We start from the raw sequence: 14976 nt of genomic DNA on the forward strand, positions 1-14976 counted from the left end.
TCCAAGAAAATATGTCTTTGGGGTGCATCTGGCCCTGAACCCCACTGTTCATTACCCCTAGTTTCATGCACTTTGTGACACCTGTGAGCATGCTGGGATGCTCACACATAGCTGTATCCTCTGGGGAAGGGGACAGCCTTTGAGTGAGGACGCAGTGATAACCCCCTTACTCTCACAGTTAAAGGCAAAGGCTCTGGAGCCCAGGGTGTAAATCCTAGTTTTGCTACTTGCTGTGTGACTTTGGGCAAACTACTTCACCTCTCTGATGTCTTGTTTTCCCCACCGATAAAATCAGAAAGATAATGATACTGACCTCATAGAGCTCCTGTACAGATTAAATGAGTTAAACACTCAGCAGTGCCTGGCACATACTAACTGCTTTATACTACTGTCTTTCTTTCTTTCTTTCTTTCTTTCTTTCTTTTTTTTTTTTTGTAATTACTAGACCTTTTTAGAGTGGTTTTAGTTAGGTTTAGAGAGAATTTGAGCAGAAAGTACAGAGCTCTGGGGTACTCCCACTTCTCTCACCCCAGCCTGTTTCTTCTAACATCTTCCATTAGTGTGGTACATTTGTTACAATTGCTAAACCAGCATTGATACATTATTATTAACTGAAGTCTATCCTTTATATTAGGGTCACTCTTCGTGCTGTAGTTCTATGGGTTTTGACAAATGGCATAACGCGTATCCACCATCACACAGAATAGTTTCACTGTTATTTTAAATCTTTGTTCGTCCCCACGGCTACTGCTGAGAAAGACCGGCTGTAGCTTATGAATAACTTCTGGTGGGCTGGCAGGAACCCCATTTTTTACTCTCCCAGTCAGGAAGTGTAGCACTCAGGCGCAAGAAGGGGACATTTTAGAGGTGAACTGGATTCTGTTCTAATTTATCCAAAATGGAAGCTACTTTCCCACTTAAGGTTGGGAGTTGCACAAATTCCAGCCCCAAATTCGCTGCCCCACAGCTGGCTCTGAGTCCAGACACCCCATTTACACCCAATTCAGCCCTTTCTGTGTGACTTGGAGCCACGGTATCAGCCTCTCTGGGCCTCTCGAACAACCATCCTGCCTGTCCAGGGCCATCCCTGGCAGTGTGTGGAGGCTCAGATGCACTAATTTCTGTGAAAGGTCTTTGTAAATTATAAAAAGCTCTAGATTAAAATTGGAAGTATTATGATTATAATCAGGCAGAAAAACTAAGCTGTTAGCAAAGCAAGTCTGGCGTCAAAGGCTGAGCCTCAAGAAGTCCGTTACATGCAGGGACTCCATGACAGTCATCCATGGCTTGTCCCTCTGGGGTGAGGTAGCCAGCAAGTCAGACACACAGCTGGAGCCTGCCTTTGGCTAGAACAGTAAGGGTGAATTGGGGCACCCACCCTGGGTTGTTTCTGCTTTCATAGCCTGCCGGCCAAATGCCAATCAACACAGAGTCACATTTGTGGTATCGGCAGCTCCCAAAAAGAGGAAATTGGACACAGATGCTTCCAGCACCCGTGAGAATGAATTTCAATCATCCGGCTTCATCCACTGGCCACACCCCGGGCAGGACAAAAAATGTAACTTCTGTCCTGCCCTCATATATTTATACGGCCTTGATAATAAGCTTTGTGGCTTATTATATGAGCATATAGTTGATTTTTTTAATACCCCAAAGCGAAATTTATTTGTAAGGCACTAAAGAAAGCCTCCTGTCCCTTTTATGCTGGGAGCCCTCGGAAGAGAAGTGAAATTGTGTATTCGATGCTAAAAAAAGCCCTGGCTTATACAATTTTAACAATAGAAAAATGATCTTTGTGCTTCAGTGCATGGATGCTTAAAGGAAAACAGGCAGTCTGTTCAGGTGGCTGGTGAATTACAAATGAGTGGTTCGCCTTTGTTTTGAGTGACAAGCAATTTAAATGCAGTCTTACGTGGAGGCCTGGAAATTCTTTTCCCCAGGAGAGAGAGAGCTCCAGAGGAAAAGGAAAAAGAAAAAAAGCTTCCTTTTTGAACTGAGAGATTATATTAGTTGCCACTGAGCAGAGGTGAGAAGTTAGAACTTCATTTGATAATTATAAAATCAGTAGTTTGTGATTGGACGTAATTGATGATTATACTCTTGCTAATAGCAAGCCTGCCAGCCTGCACTTGTGGGACATTTCATTTTTGCACTGCTTCCAAGCCATGAAAGCCAGCTCGGCGTGGGGCGCTGCTCACGAGATCTCAGAGAGCCTGACATCAAATGCATCGGGGGGCCTGTATTATGTTGGATAAAAAGTGTTCATTAATGCCGACGTTTGAAAACACTTTCCTCTGTGCCTTATTTTTAGCCTGGGAATAATTACAAATATTAGAATAAAATTGCACAGTGTTTTTCTCCCCTGCCTCATCCTCTCCTAGCAGACCCACCCTCAGTCAGAGCCTGGGTGGGCTCCTAAGCCTCGCAAAGCCTTTGACCAAAATACCAGGGGGGTGGGAATCAGGATGTGGGGAGGAAAGTGTCTGTCTTTCTGTCTGCCTAGGTGAATCAGAGCCATTGCACAACAAAGTAGGACGGGAACCTAAGGCCAGCACCTTTACTTTACAGATGGGGATACTGAGGCTCAGACAGGAGATGTGGCCTTTCTCAAACATGAGTAGGGAAGCGAGGCCCTGGCTGAAACCAGAACCCACATCTGCTCACTCCCAGGTCTAGCTTCTCCTGCTAGCTTTCCCACCCTGCTGTTGGCTTCCCTAAGACAACTGCCAGGGTCCTCTGGGGCACATCCTGGCATCTGTCCCCTCCCACTGGAGGCTCCTCGGTTATGCCATCTGATAGCCTGCAAGAGACCTACCAGAGTCTCTGAGACCACAGCTTAGTTTGGGCTACTCGGAGGGCATTATCCTCCATCATCCTTCTTGATGAGAGGTTTTATTTAAGTTTGTAGTTTGTAAAGATTAGCTCAGAGAACCTTCTAAAGTCCCTCCTTATCTCATTCATTCATTTGTTCATTCAGCCAGTGTTGTTTTAGTGCCTACTCCTGATCTGTCCTGTGTTGGGCTGCGAAGGAAGGGGGAAAAATCATAGCAGGGGCTGTTTGAGATCATCCAATTGTTCGTGCCCCCAAACTGTGGAGTCTCCCTGATTCTCCTCTACCTCTCAATGCCCCCACATTGCCTCTGTGTTCCTGAGGAACGAATCCTATGGCTCAAATTCAAATCCATCCAGACCCAAGCATTTCTCCCACTTCCACTGCCACCACCCTGCACTGGGATGCTGTCCTTGCTTACCCAGACTGTTACAGTAGCTACCTCCCTGGTCTTCCTGCTTCTACCCCAGGCAGTTTCCATCCATTTTCCACGCAACAGCCAAAGGGGTCCTATTAAAACAATTGTCAGATCATGTCTCTTTCTATACTCAAAACCCTGTCATGACTTCTTATCCCCATTGGAGGAAAAAGTCCCAAGTCTTCATAGTGGCCTGCACAGTTCCATCCCCTGCCCTTCTCCATCTCTTTTCCTTCACTCGCCTTCTCCCACTACACTGGCCTCTTCACTGTTCTCAAACAAGCCAAACACACTTCTGCCCCAGGGCCTTTGCACCTCCTGTTCTCACTGCCTAGAATACTGTTCCCCCATATACTCATTGCACAACTTAGTCCCAAGGCCTTCCCTGGCCCTGCTAGGCAGCACACACCCTGCCCCACACTCCTGTCCCTTTCCCTGCTTTATTTTCCTCCTTTACACTTTGGTCACTTTCACACATTCTATAGTAAGATTTGTTTTATTGTCTGCCTTTACTTTAGAGTGTCAGATCCACGAGAGTACAGGTTTGATTCAGTCCTGCTTGGTGCTGAATGCCCAGTGCCTAGACGAGCCCCTGTCTTTAAGAGATGTTCAATAGGGAGAACCCCCACTTCCACCAGTTTCTCTCCAGCTTCAGAATCACATGACCCCAAAGATGACACATAAACACTGAGGCTCATTTTTGAGTACCTGCAGTGCATAAGGTCGCATGAAGGGGACACAGCAGTGAACAGACAGACCCACTCTCCCACGGTGGGGCTCATACCTAAGCTGACAAACCCTGCGTTGGGAAGGTGGCTTCTGGAGCTGGACAAGTCTAGGAATGACTCCTCAGGGAAAGGATGCCTGCATGACTCACCCCCCACCCGTCCACCTCACCCCACCCCTGCCCAGTGCATTCAGTGGAAACCAGCTGGGAGTATAACCTACTGGAAGAGACCTGGTTTCTAAAATCTCAAGTCTCTGCTATCAAAGAGTTGCTTTCCCCTTTTGGCATCTGTCACATGGTCCCCATCAACAACCATTTGTCCATCTCCAGCCATCCTGCTGGCTTCTTTCTGCCCTCTATCTAAATAATAGTTTAGTCCTCAAGAAGGCATACTGCCCAAACCCTATACCTTCCTGAATAACTGGCTGCTTTATAAACTCTTTGTGCCTCGGTTTTCTCGTCTTTAAAATGGTAATAACCATAGAGCCCACGTGTCTTAGTCAGATGAGGGTAACAGAATATCACAGACTGGGTGTCTGAAACAACAGAATTTTATTTTCTCACAGTCCTAGAGGCAGGAATAAAATCATGGTGCTGGCAGGATTGGTTTCTGGTGAGAGCTCTCTTTCTCATTGGCTTGTAGACAGCTGCCTTCTCACTATGTTCCTCTGTGCTCCTGCATCCCTGGGTCTCCTCCTCCTCCTATAAGGATATTAGTCCTGGGGTGCCTGGCTGGCTCAGTCAATAGAGCATGTGACTCTTGATCTCGGGGTCATGAGTTCAAGCCCCACATTAGGGGTAGAGATTATATAAAAAAATATAATCTTAAAAAAGGGTATTAATCCTATAGGATTAGGGACCCGCCATTTTGTTATCATTTAATTTAATTTTATTTTTTTTTAAAGATTTTATTTATTTATTCATAGACACACAGAGAGAGAAAGGCAGAGACACAGGGAGAGGGGGAAGCAGGCTCCATGCAGGGAGCCCGATGCGGGACTCGATCCCGGGTCTCCAGGATCACACCCCAGGCTGCAGGCGGCACCAAACCGCTGCGCCACCAGGGCTGCCCTGTTATCATTTAATTTTAAATATCTCTTTAAAGGCTGTATCACCAAATACAGTCACATTAGAGGTTAGGGCTTCAACATACAAATTCAGAGAAAAACATTTCAGTCTGTAACACCACCTCATGGGAGTTGCGCAAGGATCAAGTGAATTAATGCACATAAAGTATTCAATATGTGTTTGAGGGACTTGGGGAAGGAGTGGGATGATGCCCCTTGGGCATACACATAGTAGGTGCTCAGTAAACATTACGTATTATTGTTGTAATTACTGAGCTTCTGCCCATGTCTATCACTGTTGCAGGCTGAGGCATTGAGGGGAGAATCTAGAAGCTGGACCTGCGGCCCTAGAAGGGGGGGCGGTCTCAGAGGCCAATTTGAATTAGGGATTTACACCTGAGGATTCAAAATAATAACAGGTGGCCAGAGGCGTTAATCTGTTCCATCCTGTCGAGATCTAGAAATGTCTATTGCTGGCTTCTGAGCTGCTAGGATGAGGTCTTTCTGGGACCCCCATGATCCTCCAGGGAATGCCCCCCAAGACCTCAAAAGGCCAGCGAGGGTCTCAGCCTTTCTGCCCTGCCTGAGTAGGAGCCGAGAGCCCAGATCAACAGTAGCCAACAAAAGTAAGAGTCAAACTCTTATTTCTTATTTAAGCCCCTACATTAAATTGTAATTTTCATTTGCTCAGCCACATCAATGATTTATAAGAGAGAGCGTTAGCACTCAACCCAGGAATGGAGCTCCTAGCAAACACTTTGTAAGGCAGGGGAAGTCAGGTTCTGCTGAAGACTCAGGTGCTTGGCTTCTCCTGGTGCCCAGTCCCCTGACCATCTAGATCTCCAGCTCTCCCACATATTCCAGCTGCTTCCACAAACCTCCCACTAGAGTCAGTTCCAAGCGGGAATTAGAAGCCTGGGCTTCAGAATCCAGCTAAGCTGAATCTGCATTCCAGCTCCCACATCGTATGGCCTTCTCCCTCCCATGCCTCAATATCTTCATCTACTAAATGGGCAGTAATACTACCTCCTCAGAGTTAGGAGGATTAAAGGAGGTAATGTCCAACACTTAACACAGTGCCTGACACAGAGTTAGTGCTCAGTAGTCACTGTTATTACTAATGATAACAGTTCCTATACCAGCAGGACAAATGTTATCCCATTTCACAAGTGATAAAAAATCAGAATATCACTACCAATAAAAGGGATCTGTCACACAGACTCATCTTAGAATTGCATGTAAGTCTTGTGGGTAGTCTTGCCAAACCCCCATATGCAGGTCTCCCTGAGTCCCTTTACAGCCTCACAGACAGTTACGTATTTTAATGCCTCTCCCGATGGGGAGCTCAGTATCTCATAAGGTAACCCATTTTGGGAACTTAGAGCTTTCTAAGACTGAGCCTTCTTAAAATTTCCACCCTCCTCTCACCCCTGGTTCACCCCTACCTCTGGAAAATCTGCAGCTCAGAATGCATCTGTTCCCCTCAACACAATGGCCAGAAATATCTTCAGCTGATTGTAGATAGTTCTTGAGTGTGTCCCCCTGAGTTTGCTCCTCTCTCAGCTAACTGTCCCCCACAGCCTTCCCCACCTTTAGCTTTCACCTTGTCCTGAGTCAGGAATTTATCTCCTTCCTAATCTGTTCTTTAGTCCCCCTCCCCAGCACGGCCCTGGACCTGGGCAGCAGACCTCCCTAGCCCCTGAGCAGCCCCCAGGGTGAGCACCTTGCTCTCCCATTCACAGCTGCTGGGTTTCTTCCTGTCCCCCTCACTCTCCATGCACCCCCACTGTTCCTGCTCCCCCTTTATGCTGACCCCCTTATTCCCTGCTGTCTCCCCTCAGTAACCATGAACACCGTAGCTCTCTGCACCCCCTTGCACTCCATGCCGTCTTCCTCCTGTATCTCTTCATGCTACTTACATGTGTTTCTGCCCATCCCTCCTGCCCCACTGTGCTCCCTATGCATCCCCTCAGATCTGCACACCAGGCCTCCAGAGGGAGAACCAGGCCTCAGAGAGCATTAAAGGGCACCCCACCTCCCACCCCTTGCCATCCTGAGCTGATTTCTTTTCCCCCCAGATCTCACTCCCTCTGCATCCTCTTCAGAGGTCCTGATCCTGAGACCTTCAGAGCACCTACCTCCTCTCAATTACCCATGTCTTCAGTTTCTTTTAGAATCCTACCACATCAGACACACCCAGCCCTGTCTCCCAGAAACCACTATGCCCACCGCCCCCCCGGAGCCCAGAACCCAGTGGTAAAGAAAAGCTGTTCTTACAGTGTGTTTCACGGAACCCTAGTTTCCAGGTTTATTCTCTGAAGCAAAAAAGTTCTGTGGCCTAAATGCATTTGGGAAAACACTGGGCTAAACTGAGTTGAAGGGGACTTTTTCCTACAGCTCTTGTCCGAGCGTCCATTATGTTGATATATTTTGTACGTATCATGGGAAGCGTGTGCAGACTTGATCACAGGTCCTCCTTTTCATGGCGCAGGGACCATGCAACATGCTTTGGGAAGCACTAGTTTCTGGTTGTAAGCCTGAGCCCAGGAATGAGAAGATTCTGGGTCGTCTCTGCCACTAACTGGTTCTCTCCGTTGGCCAAGTGATTTGGCCTCCCTGAACCTCAGTTTCTTCCTTTGTAGAATGGGAACCATAACAGCGCTCACATCTGAGAATTGGGGGAGAAACCAAAGATAAGGCACTGAGCACTGAATAAGGGTTCAGTTTCCAGAAGCTCTGGCCATTCTTTGTAAAGAGCTTGAACAGAGAAGTTTGTCAATAGCCAGTAGATATTGTCACCAGGAGTTCGGACAGCTCATGGAAGCTCAGCCTCAGGAGGCCCCCAAATTTGCCACTTTTAACCACTTGACAGACCAGAGCTAAGTGGCTAGAACAGGCTTTTGCCTCTCCCCTGACTTAACTGGTTCTGCACCTGTTATTTTCATACTCGGGGGGACCAAACACAGTTTCACCCCTCATATTACAGCGGGTGGTGTAAATGCCACGTGCTCCATCAGACGCTGAGCTATTTCTGATGGTGACCTTCTTGGTGTCTGTAGCTGGCCGCCACCTCCTCTTTCCCCAGATGGCCTTCAAAGATCTGCCTGTCACAAGCCAAATCTGTCATTCTGGACACTTTCTCCCGCCCTTCTGTGTGGTAGGGCCCAGCCGTGAAGCACAGACACATGGCCTTTTATTTGTGCCAAGCTCACCTGTCTGGGCACGTGGGTAAAATGCACTAAATTTGCAGACTTTGGAAAAGACATTCTGTGTGGTTGGAAGAAGAATTAATTGCTTTGTTAGAAAGCTTTTTGCCAACTTCTGTGGGACTCTTTGCCACATGGTGGCCCATTCCTCCCCAGCAGCTTCTTAAGCAGAGTATTCTTCCCACTTGATGGATGAAAAAACTGAGGCCAAGAGATGCTTAATGACATTAGGCTCATCACCAGATTGGACTCTGATGCCATTAAGGATTTTTGGCCTGGCCTTCTAGAAACAGACAGGGTCATTGTTCTAAAACAAGATTGAGGGGATCCCTGGGTGGCTCAGTGGTTTAGCGCCTGCCTTTGGCCCAGGGCGCAATCCTGGAGTCCCAGGATCGAGTCCCGCGTCGGGCTCCTGGCATGGAGCCTGCTTCTCCCTCCTGTGTCTCTGCCTCTCTCTCTCTCTCTATCATAAATAATAAATAAATATTTTTAAAAAAATAAAATAAAACAAAATTGAACAAGGCAGGGCATCCACAGGGCTCCCTGTCTCCAAGTCATATTTACTGTGGGAAGCTCTAAACATGAACTGATTAAAACTGAGAGCCATTCTAGGATGTGTTTTTATCTCTGCTTTTGAAAATATTGTCTAGCCATTAGATGAGTCTTGAAAGCAGGGATCAGCAAACTTTTTGTGTAAAGGGCCAGAAAATAAATTTTTTATTTTGTTTTATTAAGATTTATTGATTTATTTCAGAGATTTAGAGAGAGACAGCATGTGAGGAGAGGGGGGGCCAGGGGGAGAGAACCCTCAAGCAGACTCTGTGCTGAGTGTGGAGCCCAACATGGAGCTCTGTCTCATGACCCTGAAATTATGACCTGAGCCAAAACAGAGTCACATGTTTAACTGACTGAGCCACCCAAGTGCCCCTATTTTATTTTAAGTAACCTCTACCCCCAAGTTGGGGCTCAAACTCATGACCCTGAGATCAGGAGTTGCATGCTATACTGACTGAGCCAGAGTCTTTGTCACAACTATGCAACTTGGCCATTATAGCATCAAAGCAGCCATAGACAGTAAGTATAAGAATGACTGCAGCTGTATTCCAATAAAACTTTATTTACACAAATGAAGGTCCAGATTTGGCCTAAGGACCATAGTTTGCCAATCCCTGATTTAGACCAACACTATCCATTAGGAATACAATGTAAGCCACATATGTAATTTAAATTTTTCTAATAGCTACATTAAAAAGTAAAAAGAAACAGGTGAATTTAATTTTAATAATATATTTTACTGAACCCAATATGACCACAGTGTTATCATTTTAACATATAATCTAGATTTAAAATTACTGAGGGGGGCACCTGGGCCTGGGTGGCTCAGTCGATTAAGCGTCTGCCTTCGGCTGGATCATGATCTCAGGGTCCTGGAATTGAGCCCTGAGTAGCGCTACCTGCTGAGCAGGGAGTCTGCTTCCTCTCTCTCTCTCTCTCTCTCTCATAAACATTTTTTTAAATTACTGAGATATTTCATAACCCTTTTTTCATCCTAAGGATTTTACATCCTTAAAAATCCCATATTTTACACTTACAGCCCATCTGAATTTGGAATAGTCATTCAAGTGCTCAATGACCACATGTGCTAGTGGCTACCGTATAGGACACTGTAGCTCTAATAGGCAGACCAATATCATAAGGAGACAGTCACACAGGTAAACAACACTCCCTTACCAATTGATAAGCACCGTGAGTAGAAAGCAGAATGTACTATAGGCAGGGACAGGGAAGCATTAAAGGAATCTTCTGATACTTGCCCCTCCCCTGCCCAGAGTTCCTTTTTAAATAAATAAAAATTAAAAAAATAAAATCTTTAGAATCAGTCGAATATTCTTTTTTTTTTTTTAAGATTTTATTTGAGAGAGTGTGAGCTAGAGGGAGTGGGAAGGAGAAAGAATCCAAAGCAGACTCTGAACAGAGTACAGAGCCAGACATGGGGCTCAGTCCCATGATATTGAGATCATGACCTCAGCTGAAACCAAGAGTCGGGCACTTAACCCACTGAGCCACCCAGGCACCCCAAGTCAATGGAACACTCTTATGCCTTTTACCAAACACCATCCACCACATGTGCTCAGCATAGATGACTGTAAAATGAAGCATTCAGACTTTGCTGGCTGATTTTTGATAATTTTCCATCTAGGGATCAGGAGGTGAATTGCTTTCATTTCTCATGGTTTTTCCTGGGCTCCAGATCAGCAACACAGCAGCCCCATGACCTGGTACAGCCATAGATGATGTCATGAGGCAGCACATGGGGTCCAAGCAACTATCTCCACTGACGAGGATGGTTTTTCTATCTAGGAGAAAGGGGATCAGAGCAGGAATTTGAACCCCCAGACCTGGTATGAATCCCACTCTGCCATTTACTTACTGGGTAACATTTGGCAAGTTATTCGGTGTCATCAAACCTCAGTTTCCTTACCTGTGTAATGAGAATAATGAAAGCAGCGACCTTCAATGATTGGTGTATCCATGGAGAGAGATGACCATGGATGGTAAGATTATCTGGGACGTGGTAAATGCTGAATAATAATATTTTATTATTATTATTATTATTGGCCCATCGAGGATGCCCTCCCAAACCCTGAATTAATTTCTCCCTCCTCACATTACTCTAGACACTCTAGTGTTTGCATCACCTCCTCCTATATTATGGTTCATCTTGGACGTAGCTGTGTCTCCCATTCAGCTCTGACTCCCCAGAACAGGAACTGTGTCTTATCCATCTCAGCAAGAACAAAAATCTTCCCACACTTGGTGATTTTTCCCTTCCCTAGATTCTGGAACATTCTTTTTGTTCACCATTGCCTTTTCCTTCTCCAGGAGACAGTTCCTAATGTTCCACCCACCAAAATGGGTAAGCCTCCCTCCACTTATACTCTCTCAAGGCCCGCTTGCACTTTTCCTTCAAAGCATTTAGCACTTGTAATTGATGAGTTACCTGGAGAATCTGCTTTGATGTTGATCTTCCCACTGGACTGAGAGTCCCACAAGGGCAGGGATCGAGTCTGCATTATTCATCTAGGAGTTCTCAGCCCACAGAGCACATAGCAGGTGCTCAGGAAATGTTTGTTGAGTGAATGAGAGACTATTATTCATTCTGGGATTTAAAAGACCAGAGACTATTCTCAGAATAATAAGACAGCTTAAGGAACTTTTGTAACTGACCTTTACAAAATCATTTGCTCAACATCCACCATACATTTTCCTCCACCTCTCTTAAATAATGAATTCTCTGTGGACTTTATAAAACCTTCAAGCTGTGCTGTCCAATAGAAATATAATGTGATGCATGGATGAGCTTTTACAGATTGTAGTACCTACATTAAAAAACAAGTAAAAGGAAACAGGTATGAATTTTAATAAAAGATTCTATTTGACCCAGCATATCCAAAATGTTATCACTTCAACATGTAATCGATAACAAAAAATGCTGATGAGCTATTGTATGTTCTTTTTTCTTGTACTAAGGCTTTGAAACCTTATGTGTATTTTGCACTCACAGCACATCTCGATTTGTGCTTGCCACATTTCACATGCTCAGTAGCCACATGTGATTTGTGGCTGCCGTCTTGGAAGCCGTAGAGAAACTACTGTAGTTTTCAAATTCTTCACAGTGTGCAGTACTATGTGTGAAGGCAGAGCCTTTCTCAGGTGGTCTTCGTAGGACACCAGATAAGCACAGCTGAGGTTTATCACCCAGCACTGGACAAAACCTGTCCTCATAATAGGCAAGACGGAAGGGGTCAGTCATACCAAGAGGTGACATATATTGGGGCATAATGCATCCCATGAGTTTTACAAAGTGCTATATACATGTGTTAAATCATTTGATCCTCCAGCAAGGGTGAGTGTGATGTTTTTATTTCCACTTTACAGAGGGGAAGTAGAGGCACAGGGATTGAAGTGATCTGTCTGCTGAAGGACACAAAGATAGTAAGTGGTGGAGCTGGAATTTGAACCCAAGTGGCCTGGCTCCAGCTTGTGCCTTAGCTGGCCACTTCTACGAATGAACTGTCTCAGAATTGGCCACTGTCATTTCTCCAGGATGGTGTCACAAACAGGACCTAGAGTTGGGGCAACCCACGTAGATTTGTTTCATTCAACAGATTGTGTTGAACACCTTCTGTGCACCAGACAGTACACTCATAGAGCTCACATCAAGGGAAGGAATTTGATAACAGACACTCCCCCAAATGGCATCACTGGGATTGGTAAGAAAAGCCTGGTTTTGAAGGAGGGAGATTTACAAGTAGATACTCCCAGTAGATTCATCACTGAAGAAGTTGGCACCAAAGGGAGAGGTATATCTATCTCTGTCAGGGAAGATAAAGATGTTCTAGTCCAAAGTGAGATACCCCGCCCAGAGTGTTCTTGAAGATGTAGAGACAGTGACCTGTGGGTACCAGGAGCTCGCTCCAGCCATATGTAGGGGAGGCCCAGGACTATGCCAGAGGGACTGGCTACCAGCAGCCAGCATCAAGGCAGCTGTGAGGCCAGAGCTCGGAATTCGTAGCCAGGGGCAGAGAGGGACGAGATGGTGCTGAGCCCTAGAAATGTCTTGGCCAAACTCATGTTATGGAATGTCACTGACAGAATGAAGAAGTCTGTGAGCAAGAGAACAAATGCATGAAGGTAGCTCTTCACCATGGGATTATCCAGCCATTTATGTTTCCATCAGTCATTGGTTGAGCTGTTTGACATCTCATGAGAGCTTGAACAATTTCTGTTTAATTTTCAGTGGCAAGAAATCTTCCCCAGATGTATCCCACTTTCCCCCAGAGCATGTGTCCTATTTGGATCTCTAGAATTACACTTTCATAACAACAACAAAAATAATAGCTGCTAGCAACCTACTCTGTGTCAGGTGCTGTGCTAAGCATTTACATGCAGCTTCATTCAGCCCCCTTAAGAGGCCCAGGAGGTAGATTCTGTTTTTCCTCCATTTTCCAGACGAGGAAACTAAGGGTATGCCAATGACATACCCAAGGCCACACAACTGGAATATGGTGGAGCCAGGAATTGAACTTGGACTTTCTAACTCCATACTTCTGACCTTCATTTCCCCTTCCCTTCCCCACATCCCATGTTTGCACACATCAAAAATGAGCATATTGCTTTGTAGACTCAGACGCCATGGTTACATATGACTCTCTCTCTCTTGTCTTCGAAGGTGGTGGCCCTTAGTAAGAGAAGTCAGGAGGCCGAGGCAGCTTTCCTGAGTGTTTACAAGCAATTAATTGAAGCACCAGGTAAGATACATTTGGATTCCATAATTGAATAATTAACAACAAGGAATAGCCAGCTGTTAGGTCATCAAACAGGGGTCTCCCCTCAGTGGGATCTAGGGACAAGCCAAGACCCTTGGGCAAGGCTGGGCCCTCCACAGGTGGGAGTTGTTGAGGGGTGAGAGGGTCCACACCCGGTCTTATGTAACATGTCCCTACACAGTTCCTCTATCCTCCCCCACCACCTTCCAGTGTTAGCCAGAGAGCTTTGGGGGGCTCCAGGCAAGATCTCCCACCTGGACCTTCTTGGGGAGCCAAGTGTCTTGTCTGCCAGAACCCCCATCCCATTGCCACAAAGGACAGATGGTGCCCAGTGCTCTCTGCCAGCTGAGGGTGCTGGAGGAAAGCTTTCAGATGTTTCCCCAACATGGCATAGCTAACCTCAACCCAGAAGAACACATCCTTATGTGACTCTGTTTACATAAAATATGAAGACAGGCAAAAATAATCTGCCGGCACTATTCACAATGCCCAAAAGGGGAAAACAACCCAAATGTCCATCAGTGGATGGATAAAGAAAATATGGTATAATGGAATATGATGCACTGAACCTGCACACGGATGTGCCTCAAAAACATGATGCGGAGTGAAAGAAGCCAGACACAGAGGTCACATAGTATAAGATTCCACTTATATGGAATGTCCAAACTAGGCAAATCTAAAAAGACATATCAGATTGGTGGTTACCCGGGGCTGGGGCAGGACCGGGGGGCAGTGACTGCTAATGGGTGCGGGATCTCCTTTTGGGGGGATAAAAATGCTCTGGAATAGATAGAGGTGGTGGTTGCACAACTTCATGAATGTGTCAGCTCCCACTGAACTGTTCGCTTTAAAATGATAAATTATAGGTTCTAAGAATTTCACCTTGACTAAAAAAAAAAAAATTAACCTGTACTGTTAGAAGTCAAGACAGTGGTTTCTCTTGGAGGGGGCAGTAGTTCCCAGGAGGGACCTCGGGGGGCCGGAGATGCTGTTTCTTGATCTTGGTGTGGATTATACAGTTTGAAAACATTCATTCAGCTGTACACCTAAGATATGTAGATTCATTTCTGTAAAAAAGTTTCCCTTTTCCAAAATGGCCCATCCTCTGCCACCTTCTCATTTTTTGAATCAAAAAGAAAAGGAGCCCAGAGAGGTGTAAGTGATTTATTTAACAGTGGTAGGGCTGGGAGGGGACCCTCTGTGCAAACTCCCTCCACCTAGGCAGCCTCCCAGTCCTTTCTGGGCCCTTCCACACAGCCGCAGGAATCAGTGCTATTGGATGATTGAGGCTGGGGGATTATGAAGAAGAAAATGAAATCCCAGCTAAGCCAGGCCATGGAGAAGTCAACGTCATTTCTACTCCATGTCGAGTCATTTGTGGAATCTTTGTGTTTGTGG

At 45.8% G+C, this 14976-nt stretch overlaps 1 protein-coding gene across 18 annotated transcripts in view; it reads left to right on the plus strand.

Moving 5' to 3' along the window:
- The window catches only part of CUX2 (cut like homeobox 2), a 282802-nt gene that overhangs the window by 208141 nt on the left and 59685 nt on the right, over nt 1-14976 (plus strand). For 17 of the 18 annotated variants that reach the window (XM_072801903.1, XM_072801918.1, XM_072801901.1 and 14 more), the window contains one exon: nt 13482-13560. In XM_072801903.1, the coding sequence (XP_072658004.1) occupies nt 13482-13560 (79 nt within the window). Of the gene's footprint in view, nt 1-11131; nt 11166-13481; nt 13561-14976 lie in introns of those variants that run through there. The other variant, XM_072801916.1, reaches the window with a different exon arrangement.

This window comes from Canis lupus, chromosome 27 (assembly GCF_048164855.1).
Source record: "Canis lupus baileyi chromosome 27, mCanLup2.hap1, whole genome shotgun sequence".
In the NCBI taxonomy this organism is placed as follows: domain Eukaryota; kingdom Metazoa; phylum Chordata; class Mammalia; order Carnivora; family Canidae; genus Canis; species Canis lupus.